Below are 18576 nucleotides of genomic sequence, written 5' to 3'. Positions count from 1 at the left end.
CCTCCACTGCTACCGCGCAGAGAAGGTATTGATTGTGTCTTGCCGCTGCCATACTTCACATACGACCGGAGACTCTTAGGATTTTCTGCCAGGTTTCGAGACAATATTTCGTTGTGGAAACTATTGTAAGCTTCTCGCATTGAAGTCTGCCCTAAATTTCGAGCATATGTAAAGGATCACCAAAGTTGGGGATTTTGCGTCTGTTTAAATTTGGCATGTTTGTTTCGTTGTTTCTGCAACAGTGTTCTGGCCCGGTTTGTTTACAAAGGAGGATCAGCTCTATCGTTTGTTAATTTATTTGGTATAAATCTCTAAATTGCTGCCGATAACATTTCTTTCAATTCAAGCCACAGTTGGTCTACACTTATATTATTAATTTGGATCGAGTGAAGATTGTCTCTCAGGAAGGCGTCAAGTGAATTTTTATCCGCTTTTTTGAATAGGTATGTAAATGACAGTGTCCTGTGCAAACATCCTAAGACGGCTGCTCAGGTTGTCCCCCAAATCGTTTATATAGATAAGGTACAGCAATGGGACTATAACACTACCTTGGGGAACGCCAAGAGGATTTGGGGGATACAATATTCAATCTCGCTACGACTACCCTGTGTTCACTAATCCCTGTATCCGTTTTGATGCTCGTTATTTACTCGGGATTATTTGCTGCTAAGAGATCAAGTGTGTTTTCAAAACCATTTACTTCTCACGTAGGTTCATGAACTAACAGCTCGAAATAATTTTCAGAGAATGCGTTTAGAATAATTTCGCATGATGTTTTATGCGTACCTCTAAAATTAAACATGTATTTTCGCTAACATATCGAGGGTAAATTAAAGTCACCAACTATAGTCGTGAGAGTCGCATATGTGTTTATAATCGAACTCAGGTTTTCTTTGAACCTTTCAGCAACTGTATCATCTGTATCGGGAGGTCGGTAAAAGGATCCAATTATTATTTTATTCTGGTTACCAACAATGTCCTGCGCCCATCGTAAGTCACAGGAATTATCTACTTCAATTTCGTGACAAGATAAACTACTTCTAACTGCAACAAATACGCTACCGCCCACCGTGTTTAGCAGCTTATGGGACCAAACTGCCTAGGTCTTCGGTGCACCGTGTTTAGCCTATCCTTTCGGAACACCGTTAGGTTCTTCGCAAAAATTTCGGCTGACCTTATCTCCGGTTTTAGCTTGCTTTCAGTGCTTATAACGATTTGATCATCAGTGCTTTCTATTACCGCTTGGAGCTCTGGTACTTCTCGAACACAGCTGTGACGATTTAGAACTGTTATACCAATGGTTCCTGTATTTACGTTCTTACTGTGTTCAGCCTGCACCCATTGTGACTGAAGCCATTTGTGTGTTTTACGGAGAGCCTCTAACCCAAAAACCGTCCATTCCATGCCACACAGCCCCTGCTACCCAAGTAGCCACCTCCTGCGGGTAGTGGACTCCTGACCTATTCAATGGAACCCGAAACCCAACCACCCTTTGTCGCAAGTTGAGTAATCTGCAGCCTACACCGTCGCAGAACCATCAGCTTCTGATTCAGACGTTCCACTCGGCTCTGTACCAGAGGCTCGCAATAGGTCCTGTCAATTATGCTAGAAATGGTCAGCTCTGCTTTCATATCGCAAGCATGACTGACAGCCTTATCAGTTCTGTTAGGCACTCGAAACCAGAGAGAACCTCATCTGATCCGAAGTGACATATATCATTGGTACCAACGTGAGCCACCACCTGCAGTTGGCTGCACTGTGTGCTTCTCATGGCACCCGGGTTGACCCGTTCCACGTCTGGAATGACTCCACCAGGTATGTACACGGAGTGCACACTGCTTTTCTTCCCCTTCTATGAAGCCATGTCCCAAAGGGGCCCCATAATGGCCCTAGTGTTGGAGCTCCCAGCTCTCAATAATCCCACCCTCTGTGATTGTCTGCATCTTGCAGGCTGAGAGGTTTCCTCTGATACAGGACAGGCGATGGCATCTGGCTCAGCGACAGTATCAGCCATAGAGAGCACCTGGAACCTGTTTGTCCGACTAAATGGAGAGGCCTTACATGCGGCCGCCTGGGAAGTATTTCGCTGTCTGCTACGCTCCAGGGCAACCTCCGACTGGACCACAGGTGAGAGGTCAACCTCAGTGTGAGCAGTAACTGGGCTGGTTACCGATGAGGACTGATCGGACGACTCTGACGTGCTGGACGTTCGTTGGATCCCCATGGCTGGCACACAACAGTGTTGCCCATCCACTGCATCCTCAAGCTGTGAAACTGAAGATATCACAGCCTGGAGCTGAGAGCGAAGTGTCACCAACAAGGCTCACATCCACACACAACAATCACAGTCCTTGTCAATACTGAAGACCGTGGAAAACTAAAATACTCACATTAACGGCCTATCGGCATGTGCTGCGGAATACTACTGTAGACTCTGCCGAAAACGGAGGAAATGTGTGTAATAAATTAGATTAATACAGAGATTCAAAAACCTAACCACCGAAGCACTAAGGCGAAACTAAATAATTCGCCCGATTAGAAACTTAATATGTCACAAAATCGGTTTACTTTCCGACGCAAACGAAAACGCGAAAACTGTGGACATTAGATATTAAACTTACGAAACTATTAAAGCACTCAGTTGATATAAAATTCGCTCCTAGTTAGGAACTCATAAGAGTCACAAAATCGGTTACTTCCCTGTTGCTGCGTGTCTCTCGGCTGGCTGCTGCTGTTTGACTTTTTTTCGTCTACTTCCATAAAGCCTTTCATCAATATGTAACGAGAATAATGGAGAAAGTTGGTCTAGAAGAGTATGTAATAAAATTCTAAATATGATCACTGGCATATCCACTAGAGTACAAATTTATCGACGGTCAAAATGTTTTAACATCCAACGCGGTATGCCACATCGGCGTCCGCCCTCTATGCTTCTTTTCGTGCTGTCGTTTGAGCCGTTGCTACAATGTCAACGAAAATATATCAGGTATTTCAATGACTGATCAAACGTTAATCCTAAGGGAATATGCTGATGACTTCGCTGTCGTAAGGAATGAAACGAGCCACTGAAGAATATAGCGTCACGTAGCAGGCGTAACTGAGTAAGTGTAAAATCGTAAATGTAAGGCATTTCGACAACCTAGATATACCGTGGGCACGAGTTCTAGACAACCGCAGAACGCTAGGAGTCATTTTACATAGGTGTCCGCTGAAGGTATCATCAAAAAGTCTCAAAAAATGTTGAAATATCTGTGAAATCTTATGGGACTTAACTGCTAAGGTCATCAGTCCCTAAGCTTACACACTACTTAACGTAAATTATCCTAAGGACAAAAACACACACACACACACACACACACACACACACACACACACACACACACACACACACCCGAGGGAGAACTGGAACCTACGCCGGGACCAGCCGCACAGTCCATGACTGCAGGGCCTTTAGATCGCTCGGCTAATCCCGCGCGGCAAAAAGTCGCAGATAAAAGGGGCAGTTATGGAGAATAAATGGCGAGTCGTGAACATAACTTTAAAAAGTTAGAATTTTAAAAACTTATGTATTCTGCAACGAATACTACGCATATGTCACGCAGCTTTTTTCCAATTCCTAAAATGCAAGGCAAAGGATAATGTGACTAACGAGTAGATACATATTAAAGGGAAACATATTCAAGCTGTCGTATGATACGCTAGCCAAATCGATGGAGACTGACGACCAAGTATGTATATCCTGATCGAGATAAGCAAAGCTAACAGCTGCTACAACATATTAGTGAATTTTACCTTCAAGCCCGTGACATAGACTCTAGTGCCCCAAAGAGGAACCAACAGACGAGATATTTTCAGCGTGAACGGAAACAGGGGGAAAGTTCAACAACATACAGGTAACTGCCCAGCGACTGAAAGACTGAGGAAACCATCCTCAAAATGCATACATGTGACGTTATATCAACATGGTACAGTGTTGTTTACAGTACCATAACAACAAACTAAAAGTTCAGCAGAATAGTACTTAGTGCCATAAATAAATGCTCCTCATGTAGAGTAGTTGATTCCTTTTTTTCACAGTTTCACTTCATGTGGTCATTTGAACAATCGGAGGCTTATCAGGGATAGACTTGTCCTGCTGAAATGGAGCTTCGAAACCAACCTACAACGGCCTGCATCCAAACTGTATCCCACCACAAAAAGTAACACCGTAATTTGGTTACTGGGACATTGTATCAATTATGAAAATAATATCAGACGGTATGTTAACTTTCCCTACTTCATTACCTACAGAAATGGTCTACCAGGAAACCAAAAGTTTTGGTAACAAAAGTGGAAACATGCTGGAAGTGATTTTGACCAACTTCGCGTAAGACAATACATTGGAAGACTGAATAAAGATAGTCTAGACAGGGAAGAGGAAAATACACTTTACAAGCAGACATTTAAGAGCGAAAGCATTTTTAGTGCTCAGCATCTTTTTTACTGATTTCTTATTTAAATAATTTCAGTACCGCATTTTTGTGATTTTTAACGTGTGTAATAACCATTTGTTAAGCCGCTGGACGTTTTAAAATGCCATTCGACGATCTAAATTTAGGTTTTCATCGTTTCTGTGAATCCTTTAACTCAAGTACCAGTATGATTCCTGTGCAATTGGGCGCGGCTGAATTCTTTCCCCATCTTTCTCAACGCTGAGCTTGTGCTACGTCTAATGACTACGTCTTCGACTGCACCTTGATTTCCCGTCTTTCTTCCGTAAGATACCTGAACGTATGGGTTTGAGTAGAAAAATTCCAACCAATGGACGCAAAAATGGTTAGTTTGTTTGTGGGGGGTTGAAGGGACCAGACTAAAAAGGCCATCGGTCCCTTTTTCCACGAACATGAAACACCCACAAGGAACAAAAACAAGCAACGGAGATGACAAGGGATGGCACAGAACAAGAAAGACATAGACAAAGACCAGAAAAGAGGAATTAATAACACAGAGTGTTACAGTGGTTGGCCGACCATGGAAACAAAAAACGGAAAAGCCAACCACCAAGATTTACACTAAAAAGCCCAATGTAAAACCGTAGGCCAAAGGCCAGATTCAACACAAAAGAAAGAGGCAAACACTCAAATCGAGCGATAAAAACCCACTGCATGAATAAAACTCAAAACTAAGCCTGCAATGGCAGCGTCATCCGTTATATTGCAGGGAGCGTATCATGTAACACAAACGTGTGCCTGAGCGCAGTTAAAAGTGGACAGTCCAACAAAATGTGGACAACTGTCAATGCTGAACCACAGCGACAGAGAGGTGGGTGCTCGCGGTGCAATAATAACCCTGCGTCATCCAGGTGTAACTAATGCGCAACCGGCAGAATACAACAGAGTCCTTGCGAGAGGCCCGCAAGGAGGAGCGCCACACACCGGCAGTCCCCTTTACGATCCGAAGTTTGTTGGGTGAAGGCAGGGTGCGCCATTCATCATCGCAGGTACCAAGGACCTTCTGCGCAAAAGTGAACGGAGATCACACTCCGAAAGGCCAATCTCCAAAGCCGGTGCACCGACTGCCTGTTTGGCCAGCGTGTCAACACATTCATTACCCAGGATGCCGACATGACCCGGGGTCCACATAAAAACCACGGATCGGTCGCAATGGGCAAGAGTATGGATGGACTCCTAGTTAGCCATCACCAGACGAGAGCGAGGAAAACACTGGTCGATAGCTCGTAAACCGCTCAGGGAGTCACTACAGATAATGAAGGACTTAGCTGAGCAGGAGTAGATATACTCTAGGGCGCAAGGGATGGCGACCAGCTCAGCAGTGAAAACACTGAAGCCAGACAGCAATGAACGTTGTTCAGAATGATACCCGAGAGTAATAGCATAACCAACTCGACCAGCAACCATCGAACCGTCAGTATCGACCACATCAGAGCTGTGAAACGCGGAAAGGATGGAAAGAAAGCGGCGGCGGAGGCCCTGAGTCCTCCGGGCCCTGTGCCAAATCCAGCCGAAGGCTTCGGTGGGGCACACACCACGGTGGTATACGTATATGGGCCGGAGAAAGAGGTAGAAATACTCAAACCCAGAGAGAAAAGCCCGGACGCGAACCGCGATCGTACATCCTGACCGGGGCCGCCATTCTGGAAGATGGGCGACCGAGTCGGGGAACAGGATACGGTAGTTTGGATGCCCGAGCAAGCTACGAACATGTGCAGCATAAGCGGCCAGTAGTCGTTGGCGCCGGATCCCCAATGGAGGGTCACTAGCCTCCAAAAGTAGGCTGTTTACAGGGCTTGTGCGGAGAGCTCCAGTTGCGAGTCGGATCCCGCAGTGAAGTATGGGGGTCAAGCAGCCGCAACGCGGAAGGCGATGCCGAACCGTAAGCCAGGCCCCCATAATCGAGACGGGGCTGAATCAACGCCTGATACAGTCGTAGAAAGGTAGACCGATCGGGCGCAAAACTCATTGGTTCCCAAAGCGAATTACTAGCCCACCTGAAATGAATTTCCTTTACTATATAAATATAGGCCTGCAGTTTTAATCGTTACTTTTAGAAGCCCTATCTCGATAGAAGGTCATTAAAATTTACCTGTAGGATGGAGACAGCAATGTCTTGTGTGCCATCGCCGACGAAGTTGTCCGAAACTGCACCTGTTCTCTGCCTCGGCAGGCAGTGGCCAAACGCGGGTAGCAGCAGAAGAATCAAACCTGGAACAAAGTAAAAATATTTGTGGAAGAGCAACGTATCAATGTCAAAGAAGCTCCAAAACAGTTAACTGCTGTATACTACCATGTGACCGGCGTTCCTCTCAGCTGTCCCATTATTCCCTGTCATTTGCGTCATTTCAATTTCATGTTCTTCACACACCTTAGGGTTTGTGCCGTGTTACAGGACAAAATCTGAGCAAAGTGACTTTCTGGAACCTATACTCTGCCGTTTGAAATCTCACTGCCTAGAGTTTAAAAGCTGCTACTTTTTACTCGGACATTAACGCGTATTGTCTCTGAACCCAACGTAACTGGGTATTCAATAGCAACTGTCTTAGTAAGCAATGAACAGTATCCGGTCGATGACAGTGAAAGAAACTGGCATGCCTAGAATTGCAACACGCAATTGCCCAAAACTTTATTTTCGGCAGCCCGAGCCGGCCGTCGTGGCCGAGCGGTTCTAGGCGCTTCAGTCTGGAATCGCGCTGCTGCTCCGGTCGCAGGTTCGAATCCTGCCTCGGGCATGGATGTGTGTGATGTCCTTAGGTTAGTTAGGTTAAAGTAGTTCTAAGTCTTGGGGACTGATGACTTCAGATATTAAGTCTCATAGTGCTTAGAGCCATTTGAACCATCAACTGTTATTTTTCCCTTTGGTATAGAATGCAGGTGCCAATTTCTAACACCTCGGAAAGGCTATGACAAAGTTCACTCTCAACCCATTCTTGTAGCGAGGTTTATTACATTTATTTTTTGTCCGTAAGATTTCATACAGTATCTGTACCTCTAACGGTACCCAGACTGTACTACCTCCTGTTTTAGGTATTTGATCGTTTAAGTGCAGCAGTTATTTGTCCACGAAAATGTAACAGTAAATACTGCAGAAGAAAATTACCAATTACGAGAGGAATCGGTACGCTATTAGGAAGTAATTTTAGAAATTTCAAAAAACAAACGTCACTTCAAGGAACTGTCATTGAACTGGGAGCGCCTGGCGTACGCAGGCAGCAAGTCTGATCATTATTGGTCACATAAATTTGGTTAAAATATTTATTTCATTACCGACGTGACTATTAGTTCTGGAAGACGCTTTAGAAATAATTATACCACAGCTTAATAGGCATTTTTTTCAAAATTATATCTGTATATCTGACGCATTTGTGTAAGTTGGAGAATACAAAGATTTTTAGTAGCTCAATGTCAGGCCTGGTAGTCAGTAGCCAGCACGGTGGTTAAGATGGTTCGGTGAGAGGACTGATCACATTCTACAATAAATAAAAAAAGCATGAATTTCTTATCGATGGAATTTGAAAAATGTCGAGCGACATCGGCAAAGAACCCCTGGCGAAAAATTACGAATAAACAGATCGAAATAAGAAACCTAAAGGTCGAGGAATCTAATCCCAATCGTAGCACGAAGTTTTTTAGTCTGGATTTAAGCTAGTTTTCACCTCTCAACCATTTGAAAATGCGCCGGTAACTACCGTTGATTCGGATTCAAAGGTGAACTGTAACTCTCATTTCTACAGTACGATAATTTGGCAGGTATTTTTAATTCGTAGATCAGCGTCGATAGAGATTTATGGTATCATGGAACCCATTTTACAGTTAAGCAACCCATTGAAGATAAAAACGATGGAACACGACAGTTTGGCTGCGAACGATATGTCTGGCTTCTTGTCAGTGCACACATACATCGTCGGTAATGCGTACCTAACATGTTCCAAAACGCAGCGCATAAAAACTGGATTTTACGGTTCTCATACCTCAGTTTCTATTGGCGATAAAAAGATAGGTGAAGTGAATTTGATACCCCTTGGGCTAGGGACCATATTCATACCCAGCAGAAGGATCTTTTTAGTGTGACTATTACACACTTTGTCCTGCTTAGGCAAATGGAGCAAATCGGTTGAGGATTCCAAGCAGTTATGCACAGAAATGACTCAAATTTCAACCCTGTATTCACATGGTCCTGATCTAAAATAGCCTACAAAATTTTTAAATTTTAAACGCTTCCAAAATAGAGGTTTCAATTTATTCTACTTCTACAAGTAAAACCTTGTACGAGAAGAAATCTAAATAATAAATAATCGCGGCAAATTGCTCATATTTTAACTGTATATTGGCTGGAATTTATCTAGAGGAGTTGTCTCCCAGTTTTCAAAAATCATTATAAATTATAGAGAAACACCTCAAGAATTAGTTTTTTTGGGTACCAAAATATCCGAGACGGCTATACACAGAAAATGGCTGAAATGTTTACGATGTATTCCTGATATCCTTTTCTCTAACAATCTTGAAAATTTTCTTCATATATTTACCCGTTTCAGAGGTAAAGAGGTTCAAAGTTACCCTACTTTTACACGTAAAATTGCTATGTGAAATCCAGTGCGAGGTAAAAACGTAGTTTATGAACTAACGAGGCACGGAGAAATACGCTGTGAAGTCTCACCGTTATCATGTTTCAGTACTGAAGCACATGCAAAATTTTTTGACGTACAGTCAGGTCTGGGATGTAAATTTAATTTCGCGTTATTTCAATTTCACATGAGAGAACTATGTACATTTTACTGACGGATACATTTTTAAGAGTTACGTGTTCTGCTTTAGCAGTGAAAAGATGTTGACTATCGGAAAAAATTCTGTTTTGTCGGAGCACAAAAAATTACAGTATTTTTGGTTAAAACAACAATTGAGATCGCCATAACATTTGTTTGTCATGATCGGTTTCGACTTATGTTAAAGCGATCCTCTGATTTTTTGGAACCCTATGGCTGGTGCTGGCGGCTCCTCGGTTCTCACCGATTCAGAAAGTACAACAGAAGTGATTTCTGACATTCTCCAAGGTAGTGTTACAGACCCTTTGCTATTCCTTATTCATATAAACGATTTGGGAGACAATCTGAGCAGCCGTCTTAGGTTTTTTGCAGATGACGCTGTCTTATATCGACTAATAGAGTCACCAGAAGATCAAAACTAATTGCAAAAAGATTTAGAAAAGATATCTGAATGAGGTGAAAATTGGCAGTTGACCCTAAATAACTTAAAGTGTGAGGCCATCCACATGAGTGCTAAAGGGAATTCGTTAAACTTCGGTTACACGATAAATCAGTTTAACCTAAAAGCCCTAAATTCAACTAAATACCTGGGTATTACAATCACGAACAACTTAAATTGGAAGGAAAACATAGAAAATGTTGTGGAGAAGACTAACCAAAGACTGCGTTTTATTGGCAGGACATTTAGAAAATTTAGCAGACCTACGAAGGAGGCTACCTACACCACGCTTGTGCGTCCTCTTTTAGAATACTGCAGTGCTGTGTGGGGAAGCTTATCAGACAGCACTGACAGAGTACATTGAAGAAGTTCAAGGAAGGGCAGTACGTTTCGTATTATCACTAAATATGGGAGAGTGTTATAGAAATGATATAGGGGGGCTGGAAATCATTAATAGAAAAGTGTTTTCGTTGTGACGGAATCTTCTCACGAAATTCCAATCACCAACTTTCTCCTCTGAATGCGAAAATATTTTGTTGACACCGACCTACACAGGGAGAAACGACCACCACGATAAAATAAGGAAAATAAGAGCTCGTACGGAAAGATACAGGTGTTCGTTCCTTCCGCGCGCTATGCGAGATTGGAGTAATAGAGAATTGTGAAGGTGATTCGATGCACGCTCTGCCAGGCACTTATATGTGATTTGCAGACTATCCATGTAGATGTAGATCTGAATATTTTGAGCGCAAACTCCATTTCTGCCCTCCAATAGAGATATTCGCGAGGCATCGTTTGGCCTCATTTTCTATCCCCCGACGAAAAAACAAAAAACAAAAAAATGAACTTTGTAGCAAGGTGTCACGTGCGCAGGTAACATTCCTTGCTGTTTCAACAAGGAAAAAGAAAAGAAAAAGAAAAACGGACGCTTGCGCCATCGATGGTTGAAACGATAACTTCATGCCATGTACACAGCTCGTCATGTAGTTTTTCGTGAAATATAAGACAGATAATGACTTTAAAGGTTATCCGACTAATAAAGTGAAACTTCAGCTGCCAACTGTATCAAGCACCTCTTAAGGCAGGCAAAGTGCACGTAGATTTGGTTATAAAGAAGCAAGGGTCCAGATAACATCTTTAATTCAGTAGCTGTCCATTAAATGGACCCATTTTAAGACTGTTACCGCTACCATTTTTTAACAGAGCAGGCGCCTCTTCCGAAATTGATAAAAAATGGCGAGAAAAATGTAGATTAATTGGAAGGATTTTGTAAGGACACGGGAATTATGACTTAGCAATGACATAACGAAGACGGTAACCCTGGTGAGTAACGAGGTGACTGTTAAAAAGTGGCTGTGGAAGGGAGCCGTTACGCTTAATGGAACGGTAAGAGCTCATTAGCTAGAGGGGCGGCGGCTGGCGCAGGACTCTGCTCCCCGCTGCTAAAGTCTGTGGTGTGGTGCACGACGAAATGCAGCCGAATCTACGTTTTGTGCGAAGCTATAAAACTTGTTGATTAGTCTAGGTGCTGGTAAGCTGTTTTCCGCCCATAGTTTCCAAATAATGGATGGTTTGGTGCTGAGAGACACCAATCGATCACATGGAAGGCTTCACTTCACACAGCTCCTCAGTAATCTCTAATAGGTAACAAATGAAAATGTAATTCTAACGTGCAAAAATAAACGTAGTTGTAGCTATCACGCAGCACTAATTTTTACACGAAATACACATTTTTTCTAAATATCTGTGCAAAGAAGGAATTTATAGGCAACTACTAATTAAGGAAAGTTTTCTTCCTAGATCCTCTGATTTCGATGACATTTGTTTGCGTTCTGTTCGTACATGTGTAAGTTTAAATGTTATCACAATATTCTGTTTGTGTCACTTGACGGAGCCAACGGCACTTCAACAGGAAAGGTGTAGAGAGTTTCATGTGACGAACGTTCTATTCAGCTTTCCAAAATAGTACAAACGGCTCTAAGCACTATTGGACTTCACATCTGAGTCTTAGAACTTAAACCTAACTTCTAAACTTCTACTTAAACCTAACTAACCTAAGGACGTCACACACATCCACGCCCGAGGCAGGATTCGAACCTGCGACCGTAGCAGCAGCGCGATTCCGGACTGAAGGGCCTAGAAGCGCTCGGCCACACGGCTTTCCAGGATACGAAGGAGATAACTGCTGCTTTTTATCTTTCAAAGGAGCAAAATATGTATGAATATCACCAGATTCTTCTGGACCCATTAGATAACAAAATACGCAAGGAGAAGCCTATACTGCAAAGGAAAAAAATGAACCTTCCCCCACAAAGGCACCTCGCTATTAGGATAACTGAATGGGTTTGGGAAATGAATTATCGTAACATCAACCATATCGAGCACGTGCTGTATCATATAACCTCCTTTCATTCCAGTATGAAAGGAAAATGTGGACGTGAAAACTTGAGTCCATGAAGGGGTATGTAGTCCCGTGATGGATATTTTGCCCACCTCCCAAAACTGCACTTCAGGGAAGAGATCTACTTATTCGATAAAGCTATGGAGCGGCACATTGATCTGCAATGAGAGTTCATCGAAGACTGGGGGCATTTATGAGCAAAAGACTGTTTCTCTTCTGGGTAGGGAATGTTTCACGTTGCCTTTTTACTACTCAGAACTATAAGGGTCATTTTTCTCCTGTGGAAATGCGTTTGCAAAGAGGTCTTATGTGAGAAATTCAAATATGAAACAAGAAATTCGCTATCAGATAGTTTTATAGCTATTCAAGGATATGTATGTGTAATCTGATACTTTTTAGGTACTGAAGTTGCTGAAATTTGCTTTTTAGCAGTCGGCAGTGAATGTGTTTCGGTTTCATTTTTTGGATGTTTCCATCTAGGTTTTTAATATAATTTTCTCAATATGCAGGTCATTGTTACACTGAGTCTTAACTATTATTTAATTGGAGGAAGCCTTTCTTCTGTGCGTAAATGTTGATATTTTGACTATATTACGTATGTAACTGCAGTATATAAAAAAAAGGTACCATTGTTCATATTTCTCTTCCAAAGAAATATCTTCAACCAAAGATTCAGATTAAACAGATTCTAACGAAAAGAGTGTGTGGAATTTTGTGGTTATGCTGACTTTGTTAAATTATATGAGTAGCTTATATCAGTTTACATTTAGTATTAGTTCTTTGTTGGTACAATCGATATAAAGTTTCCAATGGCGGCCGGTTATCACATGGTAATATACTATAGCACATTGTACGTATCGCACCTTAGCGTCGCGCGGCTCCAGACTGAAGCGCCTGGAACCGCTCGGCCACTACGGCCGGCACTAACCGTTCTCTGACCGTCTATTGGGAGACCACACCTCGCCGCACGTGAACGGAGACTTGGGTGAACCTTCTGAACCGCTTCGGGACCACGCTGAATTTGCATACCGACAGACACCTGAAATTCCTACAAAACTTCACGTATCCATGGCAAACAAAATTTACCATACTGCCCAAGTACTTCCGCTCTCTGAAGCTTTCGCGGCGAATACTCAGCTTACATTCAGCTGCTTTCTTCTCCGTGCCTACATCTTTCAAGTACAGTTTGTGGCACTCATCCTGCCTCGCTCACGGAGTGGTCTTTTCTCATCAGAGTTAGAAACAAACGCGTGTCGCTTCTTATCAACCTAATATTTAAAAAAAATTAAGCGTTAGGGCGCATCCCTTCTGCACAGTCTCTAAACCAGCATGAGACCAACGATCATAGTGCCACTGATCTACCTCGCTACGATTCCTCCAGAATACCAACACATCCAGATATTTTCTTTAATTTAGTTATGAGCACTCGAGCATCCCAGAAACGCTGATATTCTTAACAAGACGATATATACAATCACGGAAATGGCCGCACGTGGAAACACTATTGAAGAATGGGAACTGCAGGTGAACTGGACAGTACTGTGGCTAAATATTTACCAGCCGTTTCGGCCTTTAAGCATTCGCTTACGATGGTACCTATCAATGACAAAATCCCTACTACACAGAATCCCCCTCAATGTAACAGCCGTCTGCCACAAAGGCCGAAACTTTGACTCGCTTGCACACAGATTTGTTTGCGGAGCAGCGCAGGTCATGTGGGATTTTCTGAGCCACCGACTAGCCATCATTGATGAGACGAACGCACGCTATTTGAACGTAGAGAACCGATGCAGTCTGACCGCACGAGGTACCCTATTACTATACAAAATGTAGCACTATGGCTGATCGCACATACAGCCAGCTACACTGGAAACCAAGACTCCACATTCTCACAATATTTGTCCTATATTTACGGGGAATATTTTCGGATTGCATGGGATGACAATCATCGGAAAACATTTGGCAACTTCTTGTATATGACGATCAAGGAAATACTCCAGTTAATAGATAACCGACGAAATGATCAAACAAACTACAGAAGAGACGTGCATTGCTATGGCTATGACATGTAAGCTATACATGTGTGTGAGCAGTAACAGAAGTTGGTTACAAAGAAGAAACGAGTTCATGGATAAATATAAATTTCTCAAAAGAAGAAAAGGACGATTGACTTTTACCCACAAGAAAGATGAACATTATATTATGTCATGATAACTAATAACAGAAGATTGCTTTATTAGAAGATTTTTTCTACGGCAGATATAGTAACCTTCCTCCATTATGCCCGCAGAAACGTTCCTTTTCTTCTCAAGTGAGAAGAAATACGTTTTATTCAGCCTAGACTGAGTAATATGTGCCTGAATTTAGTTAATTGTTTTGCTTTGGAACAGGAATTTAATGCAGTCTGAAATCGGAAGAATGACAAAATTATGTTTCGTGATATCAACATTATTTCATTATGAGATCATGCATGTACTCAACAAAGGCATTCGAATCTGGCCTATGAAGACACCTTTGGTGACAGTAAGGAAGGATTTAAGGGAAGCTTTGAGGCCCTAAAAAGTAAAATAAAATATTAAAAAGGTGGGTAAGACCATGGACCTTAAGTTCGACAACTTTGGTTCCATTCCAGCTGGTTCTTTTTTTTTCAGTTTTATTTGATTCCTCGCAGTGTTAGACGATTAGTAATAAGATTTAAGTATGTTTGAACAGTTGAATTTTTATAAGTAAAATGAATATGTTAAATTTAGTAACAATCACTAACACTAAGTCAAAAGGCTATAGACCACTACATTGTAGCACACTGGTAAAATTTTTGTTTGAAATATGTATTTCTCTTCTAGAAAATGCTTCCTTTCAGTACCTGTAGCAATACGCCCGACAGTTCCTGCTGCATCTGCGGAGAGTTCACAGTTACTAGGCATAAGACGATGTCTCCCATTGTGAAGAAAGCCTACGAACATTATTTTGGAATAGAATCTAGGGATCAAGAGAAGTACTGGTAAGGCAACATTTAATAAAGGTTCCCTGTTACAGTACGTCAAATATATTTGACTAATCAACTTTGTCAAGTGAATCAAAGTCTAAAACAGAACTTAGCAAAACTACCTGCTAAGTAATTTCTACAACCTCAGGAAGCCTGTAGTAGCAATTGTGAAACACCCTTATATCTTTAATAGCATCAATGTTAATTAAAAAGAGGCTTCTATACTACTTCAGGATAATAATGTGATCAATGACAATGAGTACTGTAAACTGTTTTTCTCTATAATGATGCGTGTCTGCAATAACCTAATAAGTGTATATACACCTCAGTGTGTTGTGCATTTCCATGTTGTGACAAGTCTTATTACCTTTGAAAGAGAAAAAAAAAAAAGAAATAGAAAAAGTCTTCCGTGACGACCATTTCACATCGAAATTGTGGATGGTATGTTAGCTTATTTCTTCTTTCTTCGGAAAAACATATTGTATGCTCTTATTTTGACATCCTCCACCATCTCTTCCCTATGGAGATAAGTGACGAAAAGTACATCTGATCTTATGAAACACCTCAATTATTGTTACGAATTTATACACCGTCTCTGAATAAGGCACTGGTAACAACTTTTTGAATCTCTACATTGTTATCTCCACTCCACGAAAGTACACTGAGCTTTTCGGTCACTATAAAAATAAATGCTCATGTTGTAACACGTTTACTAACATTCTTAAATGTACTAACATATACTTCACCCACGTAACACATTACAAGACATCTGATTGTAAACTATCACCCAAAAGGAGTGTGCCGACGACCAATCCCATCTTTGTAATTAATGTATAATACTAATGGTAATACTAAAACTAACACTAATGTCCAAGGACTTCCGTAGCAACTGAATGAGAACCATTAATGAATGGTCTAAGGCAGAGAAATAATTACAGTGATGTCCTGCACAACAACTTTGTAACTACACTGAATTTGTTCGATTGGAAGGTATTTTTAATGAGCGTTGATTACCTAGTCGCTATGGAATAATTACAAAATTGAGGGAAAACAAAACGAAAACGTCTCCTTATAGAAGAGAAAAACGTAAACGCCTGCTATGTAACAGCGAAACGTGAGTCATACTTTCCTCAGAGTGGCTGCTACGCGATAAAGATTGCTGCCCGCGTCCTGCCCAACGACCATTGCTTTTGTGACATGGAGTTGTTAAAATATCATGCATCTGACTAATGATTTTATTGGAAATTTGAAACTGCCACGCAGTATCCATAGTAGTTACTGAAATCTTTAAATTACCTTCTGTCTGGAGTTAGCCAAGCTAGCAAAAAGAGCTCAAGATTTTGATGCATCATCAAAAATATGTTATTTTGCTGTAACCGAGAGAACGATCGATTGTACTATGATATGTAGAAATTTGTGTTGTCTACCATAACAACAGAGAATATGGAATACGCGGCCCCATTCTCAGGCTTTTCGTAAGAGATTTTACAGGAGTTAGATGTGTTCAATTCCATCACTAGATACGTTGTTGTGACATGAAAACTTGGTGTGCTGCACGAATCAGTCACTATAAATCCTTGTCACCCATGAGACAAAGTGTTGCTTACGTAGAGAGGTTGTCAAAAACTCCATACAGCGGGAATAGGACTCGCTACGATTCTACGTCTGCCGTCCAGAAGCCATTAGTAGCAAGATAAAATACGCGCTGTGGATTAGATACCTACACACATGTTGGCGTTGTAGTAACAACTACTGTGAAAACATCGGACCTCAACGTAGCTTCGGCGAAGGCATAGCTCCTCCTGTGCTTCAGTTTTACAACTTAATGCTACTGGTTGTGGTGGATGCAGACTAGTGTGGTTGTTGCAGTAGACAGTTTTACACCAGCTGACATAACGGCAACCAACTTTACTATGGGATATTCAATATTAACTACGTGTACTTTATCTCTGAACTTAATGGCTGTTCACATGTTTCATTAACAACAATAATGCACGTAGACCTGCTACCTTTTGATTGGTAAAGGTTTCATTTTGTTATTTAAATTCCAATCTATATTCTCGTTAATATTACAGTTTTCTTGCAAGTAGTCGAGAATAAGTAATAAACTAAGACGAAAATTCTGAAGTGATCTAGTGAGAAACTGTACTATAGCTTATGGAGAGTTAACAAATGTTGATCGTGGATGTGGTATATTGAGAGTAGAGCATGATTTCTGTCTACAGATTAGAAATTTTTCTATAGCTTTCAAGAAGAGTACTAGCGACGGTTGTCAGTGGTACGTAAACGGATTTCCTCTTCTCAATGTCGGCGATGCCTTCTGATCAACGGAAGTTATTTCTCTACGTTGGGAGCGCTTTACGAAGCTTGTATAAGCGGTATCGTCTGCTGCAGAAGCTACTTCTTAAGACTGGTGATCGGGAGAATTCAGTTCTGAACCCAAAGTAACTGAAAACGATTCACCGGAAGAGACTTGGAGAGGTTTCCGAAATTCAAATTCAAGAAGCGACAACAGTCGGTTGGTTTTACCATTTTATATCCAAATATCAAGGTGGATATGCGAGCTTGCCGCCATCTAGTGACAACACTCGCTTGCGCAACATAATGCTGTCAAAAGTTTGACTTCGACTGGACACCGCACTAGCTTTTGCTTCTGGTGAGTGGCTTCCTTCATGAGAAGTATTGTAAAGGTGGTGGTGGTTAGTGTTTAACGTCCCGTCGACAACGAGGTCATTAGAGACGGAGCGCAAGTTCGGGTTAGAGAAGGATTGGGAAGGAAATCGGCTGTGCCCTTTCAAAGGAACCATCCCGGCATTTGCCTGAATCGATTTAGGGAAATCACGGAAAAACCTAAATCAGGATGGCCGGAGACGGGATTGAACCGTCGTCCTCCCGAATGCGAGTCCAGTGTGCTAACCACTGCGCCACCTCGCCCGGTGAGAAGTATTGTAAAGGGATTCCCTTTTCCCATACTGCGAGCGTATGTGTAACTATGTAAGGTAACGCAAAACATCGTTTCACAACCGCACATTTCGACTTTTTTTTATTCGGAAATTGTCTATACGCTGATGGCGCTGTATTTAGGGCTACAACATGTCTGGTGCAGTATTAAGCTCACAGATGGCCTTAGCTCATATATATACTTATTTCGTAGCTATTGACGTAGGACATTTTTTAAATAGGCACGTGCAGCTGTGAGCGTGCTACGTAGTGACATACATTTCATTGAATTGTAACTTCAAAACCAGTGGGGCCTAAGACGAATGTTGATGGCCGTATGTTTCGGAACAGCCTGTGGCAGATAGCAGTGAATTTTAAATATCCAGGGGCTGTAATCAGTCTACAAACACCATCAGTGCAAAATTTTCGCTAAGCAATATTACAGTGTCAACAGTATAAGTTTACTTTCTAGTAGGAGTTCTGCGCTTTTTTTTCAATTTCAGAAGGAAGAAAAGGAATGTCTTACGTCCCGCCGACTATGAGGTGATTTGACA

At 41.8% G+C, this 18576-nt stretch overlaps 1 protein-coding gene and 1 non-coding gene across 3 annotated transcripts in view; both read right to left on the bottom strand.

The window, feature by feature from the left end:
• LOC126298901 (uncharacterized) overlaps positions 1-18576 on the bottom strand; it is an 85448-nt gene that overhangs the window by 64766 nt on the left and 2106 nt on the right. Inside the window, exons 1-2 of one of the 2 annotated variants that reach the window (XM_049990439.1) lie at positions 14960-15048; positions 6583-6701 (exon numbers count right to left, since the gene is read on the bottom strand). In XM_049990439.1, the coding sequence (XP_049846396.1) occupies positions 6583-6701; positions 14960-15020 (180 nt within the window). In that variant the 5' untranslated portion in view covers positions 15021-15048. Of the gene's footprint in view, positions 1-6582; positions 6702-14959; positions 15049-18576 lie in introns of those variants that run through there. The other variant, XM_049990440.1, reaches the window with a different exon arrangement.
• Trnaa-cgc (transfer RNA alanine (anticodon CGC)) lies at positions 17944-18016 on the bottom strand. Its single transcript has one exon. It is a non-coding gene; the product is annotated as a tRNA-Ala (tRNA).

The sequence above is a fragment of the Schistocerca gregaria genome, chromosome X, assembly GCF_023897955.1.
Source record: "Schistocerca gregaria isolate iqSchGreg1 chromosome X, iqSchGreg1.2, whole genome shotgun sequence".
Lineage (NCBI taxonomy): Eukaryota > Metazoa > Arthropoda > Insecta > Orthoptera > Acrididae > Schistocerca > Schistocerca gregaria.
The sequence above is the reverse complement of the archived record's forward strand: the minus strand, read 5'-3'. Positions and strand labels throughout refer to the sequence as shown.